The 26,830-nt window shown below is 40.1% G+C and overlaps 4 protein-coding genes across 4 annotated transcripts; 2 read left to right on the top strand and 2 right to left on the bottom strand.

Moving 5' to 3' along the window:
• The first annotated feature begins 7,774 nt into the window (after nucleotides 1–7,774).
• Nucleotides 7,775–9,162, top strand: hypk (huntingtin interacting protein K). Its single transcript, XM_035419826.1, has 4 exons — nucleotides 7,775–7,979; nucleotides 8,336–8,391; nucleotides 8,501–8,552; nucleotides 8,795–9,162. The coding sequence occupies exons 1-4, from the start codon at nucleotides 7,818–7,820 to the stop codon at nucleotides 8,888–8,890; spliced, it is 366 nt and encodes a 121-aa protein (XP_035275717.1). The 5' UTR covers nucleotides 7,775–7,817; the 3' UTR covers nucleotides 8,891–9,162.
• mfap1 (microfibril associated protein 1) lies at nucleotides 9,112–13,201 on the bottom strand. Its single transcript, XM_035419825.1, has 8 exons — nucleotides 12,983–13,201; nucleotides 12,336–12,552; nucleotides 12,083–12,218; nucleotides 11,385–11,572; nucleotides 10,890–11,159; nucleotides 10,569–10,728; nucleotides 10,369–10,458; nucleotides 9,112–9,786 (listed from the first exon to the last, which is right to left on the bottom strand). Exons 1-8 carry the CDS (start codon nucleotides 13,062–13,064, stop codon nucleotides 9,607–9,609), a joined length of 1,323 nt encoding a protein of 440 aa, XP_035275716.1. The 5' UTR covers nucleotides 13,065–13,201; the 3' UTR covers nucleotides 9,112–9,606.
• Nucleotides 13,202–14,591: 1,390 nt separating this feature from the next.
• Nucleotides 14,592–16,802, bottom strand: hddc3 (HD domain containing 3). Its single transcript, XM_035419409.1, has 4 exons — nucleotides 16,401–16,802; nucleotides 16,243–16,298; nucleotides 15,545–15,785; nucleotides 14,592–15,007 (listed from the first exon to the last, which is right to left on the bottom strand). The coding sequence occupies exons 1-4, from the start codon at nucleotides 16,510–16,512 to the stop codon at nucleotides 14,877–14,879; spliced, it is 540 nt and encodes a 179-aa protein (XP_035275300.1). The 5' UTR covers nucleotides 16,513–16,802; the 3' UTR covers nucleotides 14,592–14,876.
• A 415-nt stretch (nucleotides 16,803–17,217) lies between these two features.
• On the top strand, nucleotides 17,218–26,142 carry vps33b (VPS33B late endosome and lysosome associated). Its single transcript, XM_035419408.1, has 23 exons — nucleotides 17,218–18,010; nucleotides 18,119–18,199; nucleotides 18,351–18,412; nucleotides 18,930–18,979; nucleotides 19,063–19,130; nucleotides 19,249–19,294; nucleotides 19,376–19,470; nucleotides 19,671–19,775; nucleotides 20,129–20,219; nucleotides 20,445–20,522; nucleotides 21,061–21,134; nucleotides 21,218–21,304; nucleotides 21,583–21,673; nucleotides 21,999–22,073; nucleotides 22,237–22,301; nucleotides 22,417–22,471; nucleotides 22,571–22,617; nucleotides 22,936–23,068; nucleotides 23,570–23,643; nucleotides 23,818–23,919; nucleotides 24,251–24,326; nucleotides 25,224–25,346; nucleotides 25,840–26,142. The coding sequence occupies exons 1-23, from the start codon at nucleotides 17,915–17,917 to the stop codon at nucleotides 25,917–25,919; spliced, it is 1,854 nt and encodes a 617-aa protein (XP_035275299.1). The 5' UTR covers nucleotides 17,218–17,914; the 3' UTR covers nucleotides 25,920–26,142.
• Nucleotides 26,143–26,830: the final 688 nt, after the last annotated feature.

Genomic DNA, 26,830 nt, shown 5'->3' with positions numbered 1-26,830 from the left:
TCTCACCTACTGAATAAATGAACTGTCAATCAAGCCAAATTGGACTAAGAAGAACGACAACGCCGTACGCAACAGGTGTGGTATTACGCACAGCTATTTTTGAGAAAATCCGACATTTCACAAACGGATTATCCAAAACAATATATGGCCGCTCATTCGCAAAAGGGACATCTCTACGCGTAAAACCAATGGTAAGATTGTATATTTATTCAATGTGTAGTCCCAGATATTGACTGTAGAATGACGTGGTAATTTAAAAAAAAAAAGTTAGTCTCGCTTATTTCGTCATTCAGTTAGCAGCGTTTTCACTGCTGTATTGGCATATTTTAGGGCTAATGTCGGGTTCATCTTGTTGCTACGGAATATTGCATTACATTACAGGCATTTGGCAGACGCTCTTATCCAGAGCGATGTACAACAAAATGTATAACCATAACCAGGAACAAGTGTGTCGAAAACCCTAGAGGGCAGTAGCCTACCGTTCTAAGTGCAGGGAACAATCGCATTGTTCAACTTAAACCCTGTAGGTTACACTGATTAACACTAACACAGACAAGAACAGCAACAACGCAGTCCATGCACAAATACAAGCAATAGTTAAGACGAGTTAAGTCACCTACGAAACAACTACATAGTTACAACCCTAAGCTTACAGTCAATTTAGAGATTAAATTGAGAATACGATTTCTCTCAGCATAATGACGGATTGAAAGACTAAACGAACTCACCCGATATTGTCTTCAAACGGACCGTATTATTTATCTAGACATTGGCAGACTACAGCATAAATTGCGTCTTTTGTTTATATTTAATATTAGTAATTGCAGCGAGAAACTGCAGCTGTAGGTCGTTATGTTATGGTAGCAACGGAACGAAGCGGACTATATATGTATTAGGCTACCGTTATTATTTCATTATACCAGCGTGTTTTCGCGCGTTTGCACAGAAACTCAGAACTCATAAATAAAATGGTTTAGCTGTTTCAGCATAATGGCGGATTTAAAGAGTAAACGAACTCACCTGTTATTGTCTTCAAATGGATCCATGTCAAAGAAAAGTAATGATTCATCCTCTCCAAGCTTTACCGTAGCGTATTATTTATGTAGACATTGGCAGAGTACAGTATAAATTGCGTCTTTTGTGAATATTCAATGTTAGAAATTGCAGCGAGAAACTGCAGCTGTAGACACGAGATAGTCTGTTATGTTATGGTAGCAACGGAACGAAGCGGATTATGTATGTATTACCGTCATTGTTTTATTATACCAGCGTGTTTTCGCGCGTTTGCACAGAAACTCTAAAACTACCAATAAAATGGTTTAGCTTTTTCTCACCAAAATGACAGATTTAAAGACTTAACGAACTCACCAGATACTGTCTTCAAATGGATCCATGCCAAAGAAAAGTAATTATTCCTCCTCTCAGAAAGGTTTTACTGAAAAACTTTGGGTAGCCTATCCTAGCATGCACGCTAGGTGGCACTGTCAGACCGTGCTTTCACTGATAAAAACTAGCGTCGCCATGGTTGTCGCTTGCCGTAAAGAAGTTTACTCGATGTCGTAACCGTTTAGATTTGGAGCTCCGGCTTTTCCGCACCCCACCTAATGAAAAAGGCCAAATGGTGTGCAAACCATACGGCGGACGTAGGTGCTCCCAATAGGAAAGTTGTAGAGCACATTCAGATGCATCAGTTGATGCAGTTTTGTGTCGATCAGACTTACGGTGTGGGAGTTATGGCCTTTTAAAGTATGATCCTTTGTTATAGCGCCACCATCTGGCCGACATAGGTGATTTTTAGTGCCTGAGTAGTGTGGGGCCATAGGAACCCACCTACCAAATTTGGTTGGTCTACAACTTATGGTTGCTGAGCCTCAGACATTTTAGCCGAGAAAACTGCCACGCCCCAACTAAAAAGTCTAAATGGCGGGCAAACAATATGGCGGACATAGGTGGGGCCAATGGCAAAGTTGTAGAGCACGTTCAGATGCATAGGTCGATGAAGTTTTGTGTTGATCTGACTTATGGTGTGACAGTTATGGCCTTTTATGCAAAACGCTTTGTTATAGCGCCACCATCTGGTCCACGTACGTGGTTTTTAGTGCCTGAGTAGTGGGGGCCCATAGGAACCCACGTGCCAAATTTGGTTGCTCCAGGACTTATGGTTGCTGAGCCTCAGACACTTTTACCGGAGAAAAATAAGAATAATAATAATAATAATAATAATAATCCTAACAGATACAATAGGGTTCCACCAGCTTCGCTGCTTGGACCCCTAATAACAACAACAATAATAATAATACATTTGAATTTATTTTAGTAACTCTCTTCATTTAACATTTAATGAAATTCTGAAAATGCTTTCTATGGGTAACCTAGTCAATTAAAAATTAAAACAAAATGCAACTCAGCTGCAGTTATAGTGCTGTATATATTTCATCACTCTGAAATGATATAAGGGAGTTCACATGTATGGCCATGAAATCCCACCATCTGAGGTACTTTGAGTCACATCTGTTTCTGTTCGTTGTGATTTTTGTTATCGCAAAGATCAGAAGTGGTAACACACGAAAAGCTCGATCATTCTGTCAGCACTGATTTTATTCACAAGGCTTTATTACTTCATTCCTTTCAGCGTCAGAAAATGCTCATCAGTTCTGCTAGTCTAAGAAACGTAGAAGTGAAACAGTCAGCTGCTAGTTCAACTCAATAGATTGTTATTTATTCACCAAACAGGTAATACTTATAAGACAGGATAAAGAATGACTTGTAACATTCACATGAAAACGCATAATGTACCTGTGCAAATCATGACTTGATACCAAGCACAGTGCATGTATTGTGTGTGTGTGTGTGTGTGTGTGTGTTTTGGGTGTGTTCTCATGTGCTTCACTCTAAAGCAATACACCCAAAGTAACCTGATGAATGAGGATTTGACCAGCCATGGCCTTTGCCATTAACACACACTTTGGGCTTAAAGGCTGAAACTGAAGCTTAACAGGGAGTTGAGAGTAAACAGGGGGGAAGATTAAATTTGGGTCATTGTGCATGGAGATGCGCTAGCGGGATAATCCCAGAGTCTTTGAGTGTCTGCCTCGGCCAGGGTGACCTTCACTGTGCTGCAGTCTGACACATTAATTCAGACGGAGGCTCCAGGGCGGAGCACCAGCATACCTGAGGCAGTGCATGTGCAGCTCTCACACAGAAACACCGACAGACCTGGTGCTCCAGGGTCTGAGCATCTCCTGAGCTCATGAAAACCGAATGTCAGCACCTCACGCTGTGTGTTTTTCATTTACATTTCTTTCTGGCCCTTGAGTGACTCTGAAAGGCTGTTTGTGGGGGCGGGGGAGAGTGAGAAATGGCTTTCAGCACCACGGCCGGACAAGACTATCTCAAGACAGGCTGAAACAAGTTTAACCTGCTCCTCACATTTTTCATACATAGCCCTTTGGAAGGAAGCGGCTAGCACAGTATCATAGTTGAACCAAGTGGGCAATTTCTTATACAAAATACAAATTTTGTCAGATATAATGGCAGGACTGTTGTCTCATGTTTTTAACAGATATTAATTTCATTATATTGTAACCTAATTAAACATAAAGAAGCACCAATCTATTGCATAAGGCAAATGTTCAATTAGATTCAAGTTTAAAAAAGAGTTAAAATATTAAATGTCTATACTTTTGCCCAAAGCACATTTACGATGAATGACAATAACGAATCATTGTAGTGAATCATAACAATATTACACATCACAGGCTTGTCTCCGTTCACCATTTAATACAACATGGATTTCTTTCCTCAAACCCCCAGTTACCCAGTTAACAGCAGGCTTCCCTAACCCCTGAACTGAATAAGAAGCTTTAAGGTAATGAAGAAATTAATGAGAGGTTTCACACTGACAGCTGACTGAAGGAGTTAAGAGCAAGAAGCAGCAGCAGAATACAGGGCAGTAAGGTATGACTATAAAACGCCTGGTCAAACAATGATTTAAACGATGTCAGAAACATTCAGAATGGGGATTGTATTGTATTGTATTAATGTAGAAGATATAACACTAGGGGACAGCATATGCTTTATGAAGCTGGTCTCTTCCAGAAATAGATGCCTATACAGAGTATGTTAGAAAGCATCACATTTCCTTGATTTCTTACTGGTATCTACCTCTGAGCCTGAAAAATAACTTTAGTTAATGATATGTTAAGAAATTACATTCACAGTTTAAATAAAAAAAGAACCTGTTCCCTAAATCAAAACCGCAAGTGACTCTCTGAGCATAATGTAGCCTATTGTTCACAGAGCTAGAAAGCAATAAAGACAATAGACCGTATCCAGGGCTGCTGTTTCCGGCCCACAATGAAGTTTAATTTTAGGTCTTTAATCTCTCGTTGCTTCAATCACGCATTGGCAAAGTTATCTAAACCAATTAGAGGATCTTGCTTTTAAGAGAACTGGTCTGTGTATTAGGACAGCATGCCTCTCTCTGTCAGATTCACACATACATCCAGAAGAATGCTCCTTTCCTGCATGTTTGAACAACTGCTAAACATGTGGCCCCAGTGAATGACGAACAACAGTAAACTTTTAAAATGGCATTCTCTTCTGACACTCAATCAGTCAATCAATTCATCAGCCAATAAATGTTACAAAATAAAATGCACATTTTAGTCATCTCAGTCCCATGTCAATGTATCATGCCTTATATCAGGGGTCCTCAGTCTTGTCCAGAAAGGGCCAGTGTGGCTACAAGCTGTCATTCCAGCCAAGCAGTTACACACCTGATTCTGATCAGCTACTGCACTCTTTGCTAAGCAACCTTGTTTAGCAGAATCAGGTGTGTAACTGCTTGGTTGGAACAAAAGCCTGCAGCCACCCCAGCCCTTTGTGGATGAGATTGAGAACTCCTGCCTTATATGTACCATCTCTAATTGGAATTATTGTATTCCATTCTAACTTCATTCTCCATAAAATTGAGAATTGTTATTTTCTGATAAGCAATGTCCCTTTACATTCCATACATCCCTGGCTGTCAAAAATAAAAATGTCTATTAAAGTCTCCAACGCACAATCTTTTTTTACTAGTATGTTGTGAACAATGAAGTTCACAAAATATTAAGAAATTCTTGCCTTCTGTAAGAAAGACACACACACACACGCACACACAAACACAAGCAACAATATATAGATATGGTACCTGCAGGAAATAGCCTGAATTCAGACCCTAATCCAGTGACATGCTGGGATTTATGCATAGCACAAGTGTCCCTTATAAAAAATAAATGGATTTCAGTGATTAAATGAGCACACACCAATTGAATGCACACAAGAGGCATATCCCCTGTGTGTTCTTCGTGCCAGAGCTAGATTATTTAATATAACCACATGTCAATATTAATCTTCACTAAAATCCCAAATCACATCTGAAATTAATGATAACAAATGACTCTTAATTCTCCTTGCCACCATCACAGGCCACATGTATTCCTGTTTGGAAGGCCTCTGAACCTGCTATGTTTCCATCTGAGCTATGGATGCATTGACAGTGGGAGAGATTTTGCCGTAATACTGTATCTGTGGTCCCTGCCTGGACACAGACAATGCTCTACTGGAACTATCCTCTGAGTATCATTCAGTCAAGTAAAAAATCATGGACATGGAGGACATGTGTCTATAATGTTCCAAATGAAAGTCCTGGAAATAGCTAAATTTAAAAATAGGAATAAAAAAACTGATAATGATATCAAAACCATTCCATTCAATTCCATTTGTTGTGACTTAAAACTTAACATTCAATGGACTTCCAGGAAACTGTAGGAATGTATGGATTCCTAAATCAGTTACGCTAACTTCCTGAGAATGTTTCTGGAATTGCTTGCTAGTATCCTTTATCACACAGTCATCAGGTGTGAATTAAGCATACTCATCTTCCTTCATTTCTCCATCTGACATCTGATTTTATTGAGAACATAGTTAGGAAGTAATGAATGGCCATATTTCTGTATAGATAAATACCACTGTATCTATTAATTAACCAAATTACATCTACATTGTAAGTCACTCTGGATAAGAGCATTCATGAAATTAATGTAATATAAAAAGAAATGTAATCTGAATTACAACTGGGATAACCTGTGGCAAGTTACTGTTTCATAACAACAGTGGAGTGTACTTTTAAGCGCACGACAGCAGACAGTAGTATTATTCCAGCTGTTGACTGCCGGTCCTACCTGGGCCCGGACACAGCGACGCATCACTTTCCACACTGATCCAGGTGCCAGGAAAAAATTCCAGATCCACAGGCAATCAGCAATCAGTCATACACCAAGATGAAAGGGTTAGCTTTTGGACTGCAGAGACTGGCTAGCTCCAGAACCATTCCTGCTGATAGTATATTCCAGACATATACACTACCAAGAACAAGTATCCCAGGTGAAAGAGGGGTTGGATTAAAACAAGTAGCCTTTATCAAGGAACCAGGATAGATCTTTCAAAGCCAATTACAGACAAGTCAAGGGATTGGGTCACATTGCTGGTGGTAACAAAACATCACAGCCCCTTCAGAGTACAGGGGAAAGGTCCTGATTACAGTGACACTCCTTGCATTAAGACCGGGTAAACCTCTTATGGACCAAAGATAGTAAGGGAAGCTCTTACTCTTTAATCCAGCCTCGCACATCTACATTTCCACAAAAGCTGTGTAATAAGGAACCCTGGAAGATCTGCCCACTCTAGCTGAATGGAATATTTACTTGCCAATGCACAGACATTAGTTCCCTCATAGGCAATAGATTTAATTCATATAAACAGATCATAACTGTTACTTCTATTTTGGTGACAGAGCTTTGGTTGCAAACAATATTGCACGTACAACTGTGATTATCCACGTGTTAAAACGAAAGAATCATTATTATCTGTGGTAATGATTATTGAAAAAATGACACTTTTTGAGAATTTGAGAAGCCGTGTACGCCATCTAGTGGTGGATAGGATCCTCGCACATTCAATTGTATGAAGCACTCCAGCAAGAAAATGGAGGAAATGGCTATTTGAGATAAAGATTGCAATGCTGTCACGTTAAAGGCAAACAAATTCAAATGTAATAATGAAACGGTAGTGAGCTCTGACAGCAACCACACGTTGCGTTATTTCTGATATCGTATCAAACCAATCAAACACAGTCAACTGTTATTGGCAGTGGCTTGTAACATAGACATATATACGTCTATAGCCTGTAAGAAATGTTGGCATGACGGATTTGCGAGGTGCCGTTTAACATAGAGATTTTGGCCAGTGCGAGAGTGGATGCTTGGCGTATTGCTTGTACTACAAAATGAGTTATTAGTCAATTCTGTTTTGCAACGGGATTATCTTAACAACATTGTCAAAATTGAGATATTCTGCCCACAGGTTAAACAATATTTTTGAATATCATTAGTAAATGTTTGCCATTTGTTCTGGAAGTTACCTTACCGGATAAAATAACTTTATGTAGTCGTTAATGACGGCAGAATTTATTGCCTAACCGACAAATAGATTATGAACATTACTCTGCGTAACGTCCACGTGCTTCCTAAATATGCATGCAATATTAACATGCTAAGATTGTCTCAATGCATTTCCAATAGTCTCTCCCAGTCTGACAAGTTGATTTTCAAGCTAACCATCTTGCACCATTTATTCAAATAATCCACTATCTTTAGGACTGCGCACCACCGCCTTTGGACCACGTGCCGCAAGTGTTCCACGAATTCTGTTCCGAATCACATTTAGAAGAAAGCCTTGCACTTTACTTTAGTTCCGGTAGTAAAGAGGCAAACATGGCCGCGGAAGGGGATGTGGACTTGGACTTAGATGCTGAGGAGAATTGTACTGAAAAACCAGCAGAAAAACCTCGCAAACATGACAGTGGAGCTGCTGACTTGGAGCGGGTGACTGATTATGCCGAAGAGAAGGAAATATCCAGCTCGGATCTGGAAACGGTAAAAACACCCAACACGCGGAGCTGAGGCACTGTATAAACCCGGCCAATGGCCTCGCGTTTAGGTTAGATATCGCTGTTGTATTGTGTAAGCCAGCTCGCTATCAACATCCATACGAATACAGTAGTACAGTATTGATAGATGCGCGTCATGTTAGTGACCTTGACAGAAAATTAAACGTCTTAAACTTGTTGGTTCCTTTTTCAGACGTAGTAACTCGTCGAGTTAAGTATTGATAAATAATAATACTCATCCGTTGTCTTTATAAATGCTTGAAGTAGACTGATGCTTTATTGTGTGAATATCATTAACCCTTAATGTAATTTCTCAGTGGCATTCAATTCTTGAGTTCACAGGCTATGTCGGTAATTGGCGACAGGAGATCAAGAGAACAGAAAGCAAAACAGGAGAGGTGAGCACAGCATCTCAGTATCAAACTTTTCAGACCTACATTTATAAATTTGTCATTTAGACTACCGTCTTTGTGGTTGTTTCTAACAAACTAAACAAAACTTTTCCAGAGAAAAGGAACTGGCCAAAGTCACAATCAAGAAAGAAGACGTAGAACTTATAGTGAGTACAATATCAATTCTCTACTCATTTCCGATGTTTTGTTATTGGCTTTGTTCTCTATTTTTAGCGAAATCTGTTAAGGTTGTGACCTACACAACCAAAATAGTTCTATTAAAAGATTTCTACTTGGATGTGTTATGCTAATATAGAAAAATTTTGTTTTAAAAAAGTAGGTGTTATACCTTTTAAAATAATGTATTCTATACAATGTCGAATGAGAAAACATTGCTCATTTTCCGCAGATGAGCGAGATGGAGATCCCCAGAGGCACAGCTGAACGCAGTTTGAGAGAGCACATGGGCAATGTGGTGGAAGCACTGATCGCCCTGACTAACTGAACGGGAAGGAAAGAGCCTGTAAATGGTTTCTCAATAGCACAACAAGCAGACTGTCTTGAGCTATTCCATCTATGGTGCATGGACTGTCTATAAATACCATTTGATTGACCATTTAATTGACAAAGTGGACTGGATGGGGAATGTGTTTTAAGTGCATCTAGTCCTGACAGAAAACACAAGTATGGAAATGCTTTCATTGCAATACACGAGAGCTGACATTCTACTTTTACTTTTCCAATTTAATATCACTCAATAAAAGTTCACTACTTTCAGGGGCTGTTACAAGTAATTATTTACAGAGAAATTCACCACATATTTAACAAAAAAAGGAGAAAAAAATTCAGCTGTGGAAAAATCAGAAGACTGTTTCTGTGATATTGTTCAAATTAGAAAATGGTATTTTCACTGCAATGGCTATGAAATGGTTTTATATTTACTAAAAAATGTACAGAAATTGGAACAATCGATGACTGAACACCCATTCTCTTTGATGGATACCTGTTTGACATTTATCCTCAATAATGGATTACAACTTAAAACCAGTTGAGCATTTATAGGTAATGTAGTCCGTGAGTCAAGGGTAACCACCCATCCCAAGCAGGGGGCTTCCAGTATGAATGTGAGCTGGAAGGAGTGTGGTTCAGTCACAAGACACAGAGCGTCGAGTTATTGTGTCCCACGTCTTCACCGGAGCTTTCACTCTGCATGGGTGCAGTTTAGGTTTTCCTCTTCTGCACAGAAGGACGATCAAACACGTCCCTCACGCCACCCGCCTTCTGCTTGAAGAACTTGCTGTTTTGTGCACTCTCTTGAGCCCAAGCAGAGTCAAATGAGGTGGTGTCCTGGTCCACCAAATGCGTGTACTTGGTACGCCCAGAACGACCAAAGTTCTTGACCTGAAATCCAGCAATGAAATTCCAATTAGTTTTCAATGAACAATACCAAATCTTTACTCAGTAATACACAATCTGTAGCTATTCTAATGTAACATTTTTTATACTATCTTAATACAATAAAATAAAAAAATAATTTACTATCTATACCAACCCGCTTGGCAATTTGGAATGCACAATCATAAGAGCAAGCCAGTCCATTTGGGAAGGCACACGTGGCCTTTGAAAAATATATGTATCGCAAGACAGCCTTTGCTTTTAGTATGCAATCGACCACATTTACTGCACCGGAATTTCCAACTGGCACTTAGGTTAGTACATTGCCCAATAAAGGCAACTGCCAATCGACCAAAAGTTACCAAATATGCGGTATCCCCTTTCAGCTGAAATCCTACTTGTCTGCATGACACCCTGACCAGTTGTTCATAGACCCACAGGACTCCTGACTAGTCAACTCTGTAATGCACGATTCGATCCACACCGGGTGTGCATCACTACACTAGGGAACAAATACCTCAGTTGGATTTGCCACCTCAGAGACTCAAATAGTTCACTTTTAACATTTGTAATGAAACTCAAGCTGACCTGCATGACTTTGGGCAGAATGGTCTTGTTGAAGTGGTCCTCCAGGGTGGGAGCACTGAAGTCTCTCTTGAAGACATCCTGCTCTTCATCCTGTAGAAAAACAAAACAAACAATTTAAAGTCAGAAAATGTTACCATATCATAATACAAGCATGCATCCTAACAAAAGTCTAATTAGAATCACAGGCCTGTGTTTCTCACCATGAAGAAGGCTCCTCTGTGGTAGTACTTCTGGAGGAACTTGTATTTGCCCTTGGTGGCCTTGTTGGTGATGACTTTGCCGTTGTTGCGAAGCTCTGCTCTGCGCTCCTCCTCGGTGAGATTGTGGAATCTTTCAATCTCACTCTTCTCTTTCTCCATCCTGAGGGGGAAAAAAAACATGCACAACCAGTCAGTCAAATCAGTTGTCACCAATGGAATTCCACTGGGAAAGTCAAACAGTGGCTGTGTTCTGTTTCTAAATAAAGTCTGCTCCTGTGAGAAATTCAATGAATGCCTTCATATATATAGGGCGGTACTCACGCTTCTCGACACTCGCGATCCCGCTTGATCCGCTTCAGCTCACGGACCTTCCAGGCCTCGTACTCCTCCTCCTCATTCTCTCCGTCCGTGTCCAGGGCCTCCAGCGCGGCCAGCGTGCGCCGGTTCTCCTCGAACTCCTTCTTCGCCTCCTCCTCCACAATCTTCAGGGTGTAGCGCCTTCGTTCCTCCACCTGCTTTTTGGCCTCAGCCTCCAGCTCCTTCTGCCTCAGCTCCTCGGCCTCTCTCTCCGCCACAGTCACTCTGTCCTTCCTGTAAGTACAAGCAGGATAAGGATACCGTCAGCTCTTCCACTGCCTGTACACCACCTTTTCTAACAAACTATTTATCATTTATTTATTTAACTTAGCCGGCATTACAATTTTACCTTTTCTTCTGCAAATAAAAAAGCAATTATTTTTTCCTTACATACAATATAGGGGATGTGACATTTGCATTTCCCCCACAGTGTGTCCCACGCCCGCCTGTGTCTCTTACTTGCGTATAAAGACAGGCTTGAGCCGCGGCTCTGCCTCGTCTTCGCTGTCTGTGTACTCCTCATACTCCGACTCAGATTCAGACTCCTCCCCTGACTTGCCCTCCTCCTCCACCTCCATGATCTCCATATCTTCGTTTTTCCGTTCCTCTGCTCGCTGGCGCATCATCGCGCGGCGCCTCTCGATTTCCTGCAACCCAAAACCAGACACCGAAACGTCAAGCTTCATTCTAAGGCCTGAAACATACCCTGCGCAAGTACGCAAATGCACATGAAAACACCGGGCCGAACACTCTGCAAACACAAGGCCCGATGGTGCATACTCAACACGCATTCTTATGTCCCCCTGGAGGTAATGAACCAGAGTCTCGGGGGAGCAAAAATCGAAGAAGACAGCTTCATCGTGTTGTTGCCTGCTATAGCGCACTTCGCAACGCTTGACACCGCAGCCCGCACTTGTGTTGCATTAAGAATTTCAGGTGACACATTTCAGAATGCAACTATGCATGAAATCAACTTTGCGTAGCTCAAAGCCTCCGTGTTCATGTACTTGCATACGGTATCTTTTGGGCCTAAGCCTCTTGTTTTGTTGCTGCCAACAAAGGAGAGGTATTATAACAATGGTTTTATATAGTGGCCTTACATCCCACCAATATGACCATGGTCGTTACTGAAATTCTGACACGCCTGTCCAGCTCACCTCATCGTCAATCTCTTCCTCCTCCTCTTCCTCTTCTTCACTGCTCTCCTCACGTTCAGGGTGCCAAGTCCCCTCATCCGACTCCTCACTCTCCACCACAAGCTCCGGCTCAGCGATCTGCCTGTGTCGTGCCAACCTTTGGGATGCCCACAAGATGGAAACATTATTGCTTCAGAACAGTCCAAAACAAGCAGTGTAAAACAAAAACATCAGCATCACAAAGTACATCTGTGGATGAAGCAATAAGAAATACCTTTCCTCCACATCCTCCGAGACGCGGTTGAGCAGGCGTTTCAGACGAGGGTCTGACACCTCTTCCTCCTCAAGCTCCAGCTCTGGCTCAGCCTCCTTGCCCTTCTTCCCGAACTGGAAATCCTCCTCTTCTTCATCCGACGACTCCATAGGGGCATAGTCAGGACGCTTACCTGACACATATCGCTTCACCTTCACCTTCTCCATAGAAATCTCACCTAAGAAACAACCACATTGACAAAATTGAACACGTTTTACAACAACATAGTAGGACGTGTAAATATTAGCTACGTTGCACACACTACAATAACATTTCACCACCTGTCCCTCATTCATTTCAGTCGTATGACTTATTTAATCAATCAGCCTTATTTGGTCATAATATATGCCGTACTAGACACACAATTACCCATACAGGTACAGGTTAACGTTACTTCACCGCCATAAACATACCGTAATACATGAATAGCGATATTGGTACTGATATGTGTCAGGGAAGTATAATTAGCATTATGTCTCAATTTAAATTTCATTTTAATCAGTATATTTCAAGGACTACGTTGTGCTAAACTGAGAAAGTAACAAGTAAAATGTGCCGCAAATCTCGGGCCCTCGTTAGCACCAGGCTAACTCAGCACTTGCGCTCACCTTTTTCATTTCGCACCGGCACAGCTCCAGCTGTGGATTGGATCGGTGGTTGCTTCATGTTGAGAGCGTTTTGCCCGGACATGATTGACCGGCTAAAAAGACAAAAATGTACGGAGAAACCTAACAAGCAACGTTGAACCTTATTATTTTGTTTAGCCTACTAGAGTGATGGCTGTTTACGGTTTGCCTTTTTCAGACCGGAAATACATTATGGGTTACCGGATCTCGGTGGCGTTCCCTTTAAAACAAGAACTAAATCCTAAAGGTTCCCAGGTCGTAGCTTCGGGCTATCCATTGTATTAATATGAAAGCAAAGGCTGAAATTTTATTTCCATACGTCTCCTGTCTACATTAGATCACTTGCTGTTGAATCTAATTGAGCTGTTAATTAGTAGAATCAGGATTAATCCAAATTAGGGTTGAAACGAAAACCTACAGGAAGGTAGATCTCCTGGAACAGGATTGGGCAGCCCTGCATTAGAAAATCAATGCTCCTATTTTAATGACAGTGGGAACACAGGCTACAAAATAAAATTGTAATAGGTATTCTATGCTGCTCTGCATTTAATTTGGAGGACATGGCCTTTGTTATTTCATGTTACAAATGGTCATTCTCTGTATTAGATTAGATAAGATTAGATTCAACTTTATTGTTATTGCACAGAGTACACGTACTGAGACAACGAAATGCAGTTAGCATCTAACCAGAAGTGCAAAAGAAGCAGTAAAGTGCAGTAGGTGTATGTACATATATATATATATATTCGGTAAGCGCAATACATATACATGTCAACAAATCATACTTTTCCCACTTAAAATTAAAAATGTGAAATTTAGAAAACAGGCTAATTACATGAAATATCTGTATGGAAACTGACCCATTTAGAAAAAAGGAATGACACTTTTGAGATAAATATTTCACAACCAGTGACTGAACCAGTGCAAATTTGGTTCTTGTTTTGTATTTCTATTTGCTGTTCATCATCTATATTTGCATTTGTCTTTTTGCCTATATGGTGTCTTTGAATATAATAAGATAAAGATGAACAATTGTTTTGATTGTCACTTCAAAACATAATCTACTGTATGAAAACCTTGTTCCATGTCATTTGTTCACAGGTAAAAATAACTTATGCCCCTCATACCTTCATTATATTGGATTTAAAAATATATAAATCACATATTTATCAGAAATTAATGTCACTTTCATTATTAAATGTAATCTAGCAGGAGTAAGCAGCAACCAGTTACCATACATATTGTGTATATTGTTTGGAATTGAAATTATATATAGTTTATATATAGTGTATTTTGCAAAAAATAATAATAATAATAATAATAATTGTATTGCTTTAAATTCCCAGTAATGTCCTGAGTATATGTGACTCAGGCTGACAGTTTCACAGGTGCTAATAACTAACCAGAACACAAGGGTTAATATTACAAGCATACATTTCGGCTTTGTAGTCTAACAGGGTGCTAACAACCACTAGTTTGTTCATACAGTAAAAGTATAGGATATATACAAAGCTGTTCAATGTTCACGTGTCAATTATTTCTTATCAACCATAACTGAATAGTGAAGTAGAGAACACAATTGCAGCATCTGTGTGATCATAAATAAATTTATTTCCCAACATTTTATTTTATTTTACAAATCAGTGGAGTTTATCAATGTAAATGCCGTATAGTGAAACTCATATGAGACACAGTACTGACAAATGAGGTAATATGCATTCGATAAAAACCAGTGTTGAGGGCTAGATCTTAAAAGTGCTGTTAGACAAAAAGCTCTCAGTTACAGAAAAATGTGATGAAATCAATTTAAAGAACTGGGGCAACTTTTTTCCCCAGATACATAGGTGTGGCACTCTGACAGGCTGTCCAAAGGCAGTCACATCTCGACACCTCTTTGCTTGAAGAGCTGCTGCAGGTTGTTCTCGAGTGTCTGGTTGGTGCCACGTAATCCTCTCACTACCTGTGCCGCCCACACAAAGTACTCCTGGACCCGTTCTTCTGTCCACCCTAACAGGAGTGAAAAAAGGCCTTAGAAGAGATTCTTATGGAAAACGTATATCATAATATAATTGGCTGAAGAATTCAAAAAATAGAACATGAACGTGAACAACCATTTCCGATCTCATTGTGATTTAAGATTCCAGATTCAAGATTCAACACTTTATTGCCATACCAACTTAGCTGTTACAAATTTGCCTCAGTGTATTCATGACAGAACAACAATAACAACAACGATATCAAGCACAGCATAATGTAAATAAAAAGAACTATTGTGCATTTGGATTGTATGTTGTCATAAACAGCTGGTATATCATTGAGTAGCTATTCAGTAACTGTATAGTCATACAATAGGTGCTGTCGAGGAAATGAGTATTTTTTGTTTTAATGGCTCTGAGTCTTTTCCCTGAGGAGAGGGGTTGGCAGGGTGTGTGGAGTCTTTACAGTCCTTTGCGCTAAATGCAGATCTGATAGGTATCGGAGATCGAGGTGAGCTCACGGCCGATGATGGATTTAAGATAAGATTATTTCATCCTGTGCACTCACCAGAGGGCGTGCAGCGGTTGAGATCCCTCAGGTTGTACAGCTTGTCGGCTAGTTTCACCAGTTTGGCCTGGTGGCTGCAATATGGCGCATGCTCCACCTGCTGACGCTTCCTCTCTTGCTTGGTCAGAGTGCGGTCATCTGTTACTTCTTGGACAATTCTGGCCACCGTCTGCCCGAATACCGCCTCAAGCTCTGTAATGGTGGTGTCAGTGTCTTCCACTGTATCATGAAGCAAAGCTGCCTGAAGGGTTTAAAACAAAGCCAAACTGTAAATGGAAATTTTTGAGTTGTGATGTTTTGTGACCTTGGCTGTATTCAGAATCTGTTCTTCCTTGTATACTCAAGGAGATAACACAGTTATAGGTGTACAGCATGTTATGCAAATTTTGGTACACTTAATTACAGCACAGATCAATGCTTCTGGGGACTTGAGAGTAGACACATTTGGTAAACTTTCACCAGCATGTTAAGGCACATACAATTTAGGCCTAATAACAATAAAATACGAGTACACCAGCATGTTCCATTCATATAAGAACAGCGTGTAGGTCGAGAAATCAATGGATTTCCATGTAAAGGTAGGCTATTTTGCCACACATATTAGCATGGATTAGTGTCCATCTTCTCACCTTACAATACACAGAAAAAGTAAGCAGAACTACACACCAACCTAGATGATGAAATTAAAAGAAATTTACCTGTAAAACTTCAATGTCAGTAATTCCACCTTCATGGCTTAAGATTCTTGCCACACCTGTAATAAAAAACGGGAGGAAAAATACAATGGAAAAAATAGATTAGATTCAACATCTGATTGTGTATTTGAGGGCCGTGACCGCCTTCGTTGTTTACCTACCAATTGGGTGGTTGATATATGGTGTGGCTTCAGGGTCCTTCCGCCGTTGATTTTTATGTTTTTCTGCCGCAAAGTGTACGGTTTCCAACAACAGCGCTGAATCTGAACTCATTATTTCACTACAGATAGCAGGTCATGTATACTGGAGTAACATTTATTAACGCTACGTTACCCACAACAGACTTTAAATTTCACCTGCTACAAGTAATTTAACTAGTTACCTATTCGTATCAAAATATATAAATAAATAAGCAAAATAATTACTTTGTATAAAGCCCACAAATATTTTCACTCAGTTAAATGAGCAAAACGACTTTTGCCCATCGCTCTTTCCGTGTTTGACTCATCGAGATATACAAGAATGTGGATAGCTTCCGCTAACCTGTTCCACAGATTTCTATGGGAGCTGCTCATTGGCGCATGAAGCCAGCTCATGCAGCTACCAGTTTGACTATGGGGCTTTTTTGGAACCGGAGCATGCGCACTGTGTACCTAAAGTGAAGGGATGAATAGGAATAAAAACCTTTTATTTATTACTGTGCAGCTTCGGTCCCTGGAGAGTAATTAGTTCAGTGTGAAGTAATTTCAGAATCATAAAGTTATGTCCAAAATATTATCATTTCGCCATGGTAAATTCATAGTTTTGAATGGACGTCAATGGTGGAAATTTCCTTTTTGGAACCAGAGGCTTCATAAACTGCAATACCTAACCTAAGCACTGGAGTTTTCGAGCTTCACGGGGAATGTCGATCCCTGGTCCCCTGATTTGACTACAGCCTTCATTGAACCGGATGTATCCTGTTACTTGTCCGGAAGAAACAAGCATTGCAGCAACTTTGCTTCCGCATCCAAAGGAACGACAAGGCGTCAGCAGAGAACAGTTCTCTGAGCGTTAGAGATGAGCTCCGAAATGACAATGTTAGCCAGATAGCTTACTACTTTGATTTAGTCGGCTGCGCGTATTCCTGCATGTCACCTATTAGCATTAACTTAGCGGTTCTATTGCAGTTGCTATGCATTTAGTCCAATAATTGGTTGGTGACAATTAAAGGCAATTAACATGTGCTGTGCAGTGTATTGCTGCTTGTTAGCTCGATCATGCGAAGCTTTATGTTATAGCTAATGTTGTGAGCAACATTAACGTTTGGCATCTAAGTTGTCGCTCACACTAGTTGTCTAACGTTTGACTCATTTTATTTTGGTAGATACATTTGTTTTGAAATGTTCGCCCCAGGTCGTTTGAAATTGTTTAGCTTGTATATGGCATAGTATCAACGACAGAAGCTTGTGGTACAGCTATTTAGCTGTAAGTTAAATTAGGACCTTTGAATACTAAAAGTAAATGCTGGAGGTTGAAATAGATTCATTTGTTGCTAGTTTTTTAAACGTTTATAACTGATTGGGTCATACCGCCAATATTTGACAGCGCTAGTACGATAGGAAGAGGGTTTGCAAGTAACGTAGCTGTGTCAGTCAGCTGTTCCCGCACGCTGTACTGTCGCCCATCTGTCCCTATGGCACACAGCAGCAGACGAGATGCCCCCGAGCCACCTGATTTTTCTCTTCTCAAGAGACTGGCAAAGGACCAGCTCATCTATCTCCTGGAACAGGTACAGCAACCCTCCTTATGAAACACAACCAGCTGCTCTATATGTCCACACTTAACAATTAGCTACAGCTCCCATTAAAATATATAACTGTGCCCTCTTGTTCACCAGCTCCCTGGGAGGAAGGATCTGTTTATTGAGGCAGATTTAATGAGTCCTCTGGATCGCATTGCTAATGTCACTGCTCTCAAGGTACATTGTGTGTTGTTGTTTCATCATGGCAACCTTCTATGCTATTTTTTTCTCATTTTAATTATTAATGTGTGTTCTTAATACATACACTTAAACTACGTTTCTCTGGGGTCACTCTTTAAAGTTCTTCCTGCTTATTTTCTGTTTGCAGCAACATGAAGTGGACAAACTGTATAAAGTGGAACACAAACCAATTGTCAGCATGTGTGATCAGTGAGTTCTAGCATGTCCCTGGGAAAATCCCAAGCCTATTTGAAAACCCCACATATTTTAAGGATCTTTATTTGATTTTTTCATAGTAAGTGGATATATTATAGAAGTACTGCTACTTCCGTAATTATTTTTAGTACACAAACAACCCCCCCAGGCCCCACTCCCCTGACATACAACAACATGAGATAAAGAAAGTTAGCATAGCTGCGTATTAAGAACACGTACAGTATATGTACAAGTATAGAATTATAGAATTATAGAATACTCAACTGCCTTAAGAGTACACAGAATAGGCCTGGGGGGAGGGGCTTGCTGAGTGGGTGGGGCCAGGAGCCCAACATAATAATAATATTTTTAATGTCAGAGATGAGCACGTCCAGTCTGTCAAAGTAAGAAGAAAGAGGCTGCCACCTAGAGTAGCATTTATTAACTGAAACTCTGGTAGAGTAATTAAAACCCAAACATGCTTTTAAGTAGTAATTTAATATAATCTTCTCAATCTTTCTGTTTCCCGAAGACTGTGCTTTCTGATTCGGCCCCGAATACAAACTGTGAAGTGGGTTGCTGGTAAGTTGGACTATAAGATTATAATGACTTCTGACCTGTAAAAACAATTAATTAATGCAAAATATTTGCTGAAATATTTTCAGATATTGTCAATGCGGACAAGGCAGCCGGGAAATTCAGGAGATATAAGATCATATTTAGTCCACGGAAGGTGATGTGCTTCCCTTTTACTTTCAAAGGCGCAAAGACACTTATATCCTTTTAAATAAAGAAAACCCGCATGTACTCAAAGTTACTGTAAAAGTCTTGTACCTCGTTACCTTTTTCAGTTCTACGTATGTGAGACGATTTTGGAGGAGCAGGGCGTCTATGGTGGTAAGTGGCTTTACATTATTTATGTTGTAGAACTACACATCCTGTGTGGTGTTATTAGAATGCCCCTTTCTCTTTTTTTAGATGTGAGCACTGATGAATGGGATTTCTACCTTCTGCCTCTGGATGATGACATCATTAGCCTTGAGCTTCCTGAATTCTTCAGAGATACTTTTCTGGTATGGATGAATGATTAAAAACATTGAGTGGTCGACTTTCTGGTATCGATGAACGATAAAAACATTGAGTGCACAAACATTCGTCAGCTCAGAAATATGAACAACAGTAAACCAAGTTTGAAATTGATTTTTATAAGAGCGGTGTATTATGGAGAAATTCTACTGTAATGATCAGGGTAGTAATTGCTAGGTGTTTTCAGGAGGGTGACCAACGCTGGATGACGACAGCAGGCAGTGCACTTCACCTCCTGCATTCTCTCTATGGTCCTTTCTCAAAGGCTTATGGGATTGGCCGTTCGGCTAAGGTAAGACACAAGGGTTTTCAGGGTTAGCTCCATATCAGTGCACAAGAGTGACTCCTTTTGTCAACCAGTCACCTTACAGTCTGCCTGTGTCCTCTGGAAAAATGTACACCTACTCAGTGGCTGCATGGCTTAGTTGGTGGACTGCAATATAAAGTGGAACCAATGAACTACATAAGAACTTATACAGTTCAGTGAGCGGAACCTAGCAATATCCACAATTGTGTCAGTATCCTAGATTTGCTAACAAATTGGCTAGCCTGCAAACTTGTACATTCAACCTATAGCCAAAAGTAATGATCATTGATATTCACTCCCAAAAATGTTTGTAAGCGACTGCCACATTCTTGTTTTAGATGACATATGCACTGTGGAGGGAGCTAGTGGAGGAGGGAGAGCAGAGAGCTCGAAAACCTGATATTGGGACTGTCTTTCTCATTGATCGAGGTTTGCAAGCTTATCTTATTGGCTGTTGACTCTATCTGTCTATCCCTCCATCTATTTTTGGAAGTGTTCTTGTGGTTGCAGTATGTCATGTGTATGTTCATTACTGTATAGCCTATGTGCTGCCAAGTTTGTCCTTTACTGTGGTCATTGCAGTAATTCACAATTCATTTTATCAGTTGAGGATTCATTATATACTCTTTTTCTTCTCTGCCCTTTGTTGTTAAGATGTTGATTTTGTCACTCCACTCTGCTCTCAAGTTGTTTACGAAGGCCTAGTGGATGATATCTTCAGGATTAAGTGTGGTATGTAGTGCACCAAGTTATTCATATTTGATCTGTTTGACTTAAACTAGCAATTGTGCTGTTTGGTTACTTACATTTAACACACTCATGGCGTGATATTGTGAGTGGTTCTTAGCTTTGCTATGATACTCAGCATTGGTTTGAAACTTATGGCAGTGACAGCTGTACTACGTAGTTCTTTTTGGAGTCATTATTGCATAGCCTGTATTCAAATGAACATATTTTGTCATGTAAATATTGTCCTTATCTGGGTTCTGTAACTGCAGCAGTGCTCCAACATCTAGTATAAAGCCTTCCCAGAAAAGTGGAGGTTGTTATAGCAGCGGGGGTGGACCAACTCCATATTAATGCCCATAATTTTGGATGAGATGTTAGATGTTGGATGTCAGGTGTCCACATACTTCTGGCCAAATAGTGTATGATTATTATCATTTTAGAAACATTTTTACAGGAATATCACTTGTCTACTCACATATTGTTTTTAATTTTAATTCAAGCATGACCATTTTCAAAGGGAATTGTGCTTTGTTATATGCAGGAAGTGCGGAGTTTGGTCCTGATGTCACATCCTCTGACAAGAGTGTGAAGGTGATGCTAAACTCTCAAGACAAGGTTGGTATGAGGGAGGATGGCACTTTGTGAGTGTGCTCTCTGTTGTGTGTCCGGATTGCTCTGATTGGATGATTTTGTTCCAGGTATTCAATGAGATCAGGAATGAGCATTTCTCTAATGTCTTTGGCTTCTTGAGTCAGAAGGCCAGGAACCTGCAGACTGCATATGATGTGAGTGATTCTCTCCATTTGAAATGGCTTGTAATTTTTTGTGCTTCAACTTAGTCAGTTCTGTTAAAAAATGTTATTATCAATCAGTCTGTCCCAAGTTATGTATCCATCTATCTATTTATCCATCTTCAAGGGGAATTATGTGTGGTGTGGTGATAATGAATAGAAAATGTTGAGAGGTGAACCTACAAGGGAGCCTTTTGAAAATGTGAGTAAATTTGTAAGGAAATAAAAGGCCACTATCCATCTCTCCTGACACCTCCTTCCTCTTCCTGCAGAAGCGGAAAGGGATGGACATCAAACAGATGAAAACTTTTGTCTCAGAAGAACTGAAAGGGTTAAAACAAGAGCATCGCCTGCTCAGCCTGCGTGAGTTTGCTGACCTCAGTATTTAATCATCTGACTGATTTACACCACTCCCACCACTTAAGCACTTCCAGTGATGGTTGGTGGAACGGTTTGCACTGTACAGATTATCGATGTAAAAACTATTTTGCCTTGAAACAGTCAGACATTTTACTGTTGTAAAAGTCTTATAAAAACACAATGTTTATCATTCATAAAATGGACTGCATTTATATAGCGCTTTTATCCAAAGCGCTTTACAATTGGTGGCTCTCATGTCGTACACATCACTCAACTGCATGGTATTACCAAAGCTAATAAATGTGCTAATTCCATATTTCCCACATAGACATTGGTGCAAGTGAGTCAATGATGAAGAAGAAAACAAAACAAGACTTTCAGGAGCTTTTAAAGACAGAGCACTGTGAGTTTACAAAGCTACATGACTTGCTGCCATGTTTTGGGTCTTTATATTACCCTTTAGTTCCTTTATACAGAAGGTATCTGTTTTAAAGACAGAACTTTTGGAAAGATGCACATGGTAGTTTTAGGTATATAATGTAGATTACTTTTCTCCCTTCTGTTAGCTTTGCTGGAGGGTTTTGAAATTCGAGAGTGCATTGCCTACGTAGAGGAACACATAAACAGACAGGTAAGCATAAGAAGGGCAGGCCTACAAGTGGGCTTACAGTGGTACATTTGGATCCTATCTCTGGTGAGACTGAGATTCCTAGAACTGTTATTTAATTGTTTGTACTGTCCACTAGGTCTCAATGATTGATAGTCTTCGACTTCTCTGCTTGTTGTCTCTCACAGAAAATGGTGAGTCTGTGTGCCAATTCTAATTTGGAGAAATGGAAGCATAACCTAAATAAACCTGACAAATGTTTAAAAATGAATTATATGTCCATTTACCTTTAGGACTTCTTCCAAAAGATTATCGGTCTCTGAAAGCTCAGTACCTTCAGGTGAGTATTCCCTTTCCAAACATTTTAATGGATTTCAAATGTTTGGTCTTTGCCTTAGATTTCCTCCCATTTCCTGCCAAGAATATTCACTGATACTCCAGTGAAGTTGTAATTAATCTTGTTTACTTTTGGCATGGTGTACTTGACAGTACAGCTTCAAAACTTGTTTGGCAATATTACGTTTTTGTCAAGTCTTGTCCAGACACAAAATTGTGACTCCACCCATCATGGAGTTAATGAAGTTCATTCTCCAGTCACTACACAAATCTGTTTTTATCTCAGACACAACTGACCCTCTCTCTGTGCCATCCCCTTCAGAGTTACGGTATTGAGCACCTATTAACGTTTGCCAACCTGCGGCAGCTGGGACTGCTGGTGGAGCAGCAGCCAGGGGAGACGCTCACTGTCATGGAAAGCAAAGTGGGCAAACTGGTCAATGACAAGACTGCAGGTGAGGTACCGAGGCAGGGCACTTAGAATCAAGAGGATGAACAGTCAATCTGTTGGTGAGACTGGTGTGAAATAAGGCGGATAAGACGAGGCATCTTTGAACATGTTTTTCTAAGCGCAGCTACACAGTGTCTGCTGGAGAATAATTCTGAGATCAGACGAACCATAGCATAGGTGCCACTGTAGCATAATGATGTGGCACTGGAGCGTAATGGTTAGGGAACTGGACTTTTATAATTCCAAGTTTGTAAGTCAGGACCCCACGTGGGATGCTTCCGTTCTACCCTTGAGCAAGGTGCTCGACCTGAATTGCTTCAGTAAAATATCCGTCTGTATTAATGTATTGTATGTAAAAATCGAATCTGTGTAAATCATTTTGGATAAGAGTGGCTGCTAAATGCAGACATGTAAATATCTTGCGAACGAGCTTTTGTACGTGTATAGTAGATGGACTGCTGTATTGGAGTCTGTGGATATTTAAATCATGCAAAGTGTTTTCCAGGAAAGTTGACTGATGCCTTCTCATCACTGGCAAAGAAAAGCAATTTCCGAGCGCTGAGCAAGAGGCTTGCCCTAGTGAGTAATCAGTTAATCGTATAGAGATCGACATTAGTTATTTCCCTGCGCTTACTCGTCAAGTTTATTAAACTGCCTTTGTGTGCCTTTGATCTCTAAGCAGGGGTAATAAATACTTGGCCAGAACACTTTGTACTGGTGAAACGAATGCTAAAACAACATGTTTGTTTTTAGGTCCCAAAGTCAGGGGAGGAGTATGACCTCCGTATCCCCAGAGACATGGCCTACATCTTCAGTGGAGCCTATATCCCCCTCAGCTGCAGACTAATAGAGCAGGTGGGTAGCCACAAGTCTGTTTTGTAGTACAAACATAAAACTACACATAATATACTATGCAATACATATGTGTGTGTGTGTGTGTGTGTGTGTGTACTTATTACCCTATTTCTGGCTGCTTTATATTATATATATTTACTTGGAGTCTTTATCATGTATATGTTTTCCACTGTACAAACTATTCACGCTTTACTGAAATATTAAAATCATCTTTGAGCCTTGCCAGTGTGATATTCCCTTGACCTATCAGTATGCAGGCCTGTTCTCTCCATGCTCATTTTGTCTCTCCATAGTCTTGTTGTCCTGAGATGCCAGTGTGCTGTTTCTGCAGGTCTTAGAGCGGGATGGCTGGACTGGGTTGGAGGAAGTTACACGCATGCTCAATGGCAATGAGTTTGCAGTGACAGGTGGGGGCGCTAAATCCCAAGGGCCAAATCACACTGTGGCAATGCCTCTTTTATCATGGGGATCTGCTCCAAATAATTTAACATTATATATTTTTTTTAATTCTTTTTTGTTTTAAGCCCACCAAAACCCCCTAACATTATAGGCATGGAGATGTATTACTGAGAATTTATTAACTTCTTGCTTTTGAGGGAGCAACAATAACTGTATTGAGGGTATTGCATTGCATGTATTACATTGTGGGTAGTTCTGTAAGACAAACCTTGTACAGTAGGGCTTAATTAAATGCAAACAAACAAAAAAAGAAACATTTTGAGCACTATTGGGTGTGAGAGAGGCTTCAGCTGGGGTGAGGCTAATGGAGTGGTCAGACTCCCATTCTTCCTGCTGCGACTGTCTGAAAATGGTTAACTTCCTATCTGTTAGCATTGATGCAGGTACTTTTCCCGGTAGATCTGAAGTTTAGGTTTGTCTGTGCTGGGACATTTTAAGAAAAAAATATGTTAACATGTCTGCACTGAACCCCTTCTGGTGAAATTGTACCATGCAATAATAGAAATATGCTGAACATTTGTTTGAATATTTCCCAGTTAATTACTAGGAGGCTCCCTCCTAGTAATTAACTAGGAAATATTCAAGCTTAAGCTGTGCTTGCTTAAGACTTAACTTTTCATTTGGATTGTTTTGTTTTTCACTAACATTTATTAGTCTGGCTTGTATAGGGAAGAGCTTTATGAAATATTGTATAATATTATCAGCCTTTTTATATATTGAACGAGGACTGCCTATTTGCTGGCCTCAGCTGCTGTTGTGTATTAATTCATTGAGGTTTTATGTAGATTTACAGCCGCAAAGAGAGAAGTTCTGTCTCACTGCATTTAACACCTCTGCCCTTTCAGCGGGCAACAGTGGAAGCGAAAGCAGGCTCAAGACCGACGCCCAGCGCATTATCCTTGTGATGTTCCTTGGAGGCTGCAGCTATTCCGAAATCTCAGCACTACGTTTTCTGGGCAGAGAAAGGGGTAAGGAGACCCAAAGTAATTCTGTAATTTGATCAAAAATGGGAATGTCCTAGAAATTACAAATGAACATAGGAGACATAAGCGATATCAAAATTGTATTAAAATACTTCAATATTAACCGATTGAAGGGAGAATTAAATGAGCATGGAAGAGTTGTGGAAGAAAAGCCTTTCTTCAAATGTCATAATCATTGTAGTTTCTTATTTGTAAATTACATGTGAGTTACAGAATGTGAATAACTATATATGACTGAGGTGGCAGGGTTTTGTAACAACAGAAGTTGTGCTTTCACATCCTATTGTCTTAAAGTGACCATAATCAATATAAACTGACTCATCTGTTACATATCCACCCAGGGTGTTAACAAAATAGTAAAACTTAAAAATGGTAAATAAGGTTGAATATGTACAGTGATTTATTTTACTTTTTTTAATTTTATTTTTTTAATGCATAACAGTATACAATTGTGACATATATTTTGTTTTTCTTTTAGGGTTTAAATTTATTGTGGTAACAACTGCCATTTTAAACAGTGCCAGAATGCTGGAAGCTATGTTGGACAGCCATGTGTGAATCCTAATTCCTTCCTCAAAGGCCAGTAGGAAGATCCAGGTACAAGACTGTCTTCCATCAACAAGCTGTAAAACCACAAAGATCAAGACATGGGGAAATCTGATTGTGCCATGTTCATTTGTCCAGTAGAAGAGCGTACTGAGAGGATATTCTGCTGATACGAACTCTGATATCTTAGCCCCATAAGTTTAGATGCTTTAAATAAAACTTCTTTGGGAGCATTCTCAGTGTCATTTCTCATATTTCAGTAGTCCAAAACAGGGAGCACAGTGGTACAGTGGTGCAGTGGATGGCACTGTCGCTTCACAGCAAGAAGGTCCTGGGGTTGAATCCCAACTGGGGTCTTTCAACTTGGAAGGTGCATGTTCTCCCCCTGTACACATGGGTTTCCTCCCACAGTCCAATGACATGCATGTTAGGCTAACTGGAGAGTCTAAATTGCCCGTATGAGTGTGTGAGTGAATGGTGTGTGGTCCTGCGATGGATTGGCAGCCTGTCCAAGGTGTATTGCCTGTCTCTTGCGCAGTGCATGCTTGGGTAGGCTCCAGCGCTGACCAACCCTGACCAGGAATGAGTTAATGGATGGAATGGAAAAAATAAATCAATAAATGTAATAAAGGTCATAGACAGGGGTTGGCTGCGGTTGTGAGTAAATATGACTGAGGGTATTTAAATTTGAATTGACATCAGATTATGTGGCACCAACACGAGCAACACCTCTGGATGTGACAAAAATCTCAAAGCATATTTCAATCTCTTTCATTGCAAATTTACACAATTTATCTTGTTGGCTTGCTGGATATAATTTTTGGTTCGGTGAGTACCAGCTGGCCAAAGTGTTGCCTCTGATTATTAATTTTCATTTTTAAAAGATTTAAGAAAATATTTTGGCAAGATTTATGACACTGGTC

Source organism: Anguilla anguilla, chromosome 5 (genome assembly GCF_013347855.1).
Source record: "Anguilla anguilla isolate fAngAng1 chromosome 5, fAngAng1.pri, whole genome shotgun sequence".
In the NCBI taxonomy this organism is placed as follows: Eukaryota; Metazoa; Chordata; class Actinopteri; order Anguilliformes; family Anguillidae; genus Anguilla; species Anguilla anguilla.
This window is presented reverse-complemented; position numbering and strand designations above follow the sequence as displayed.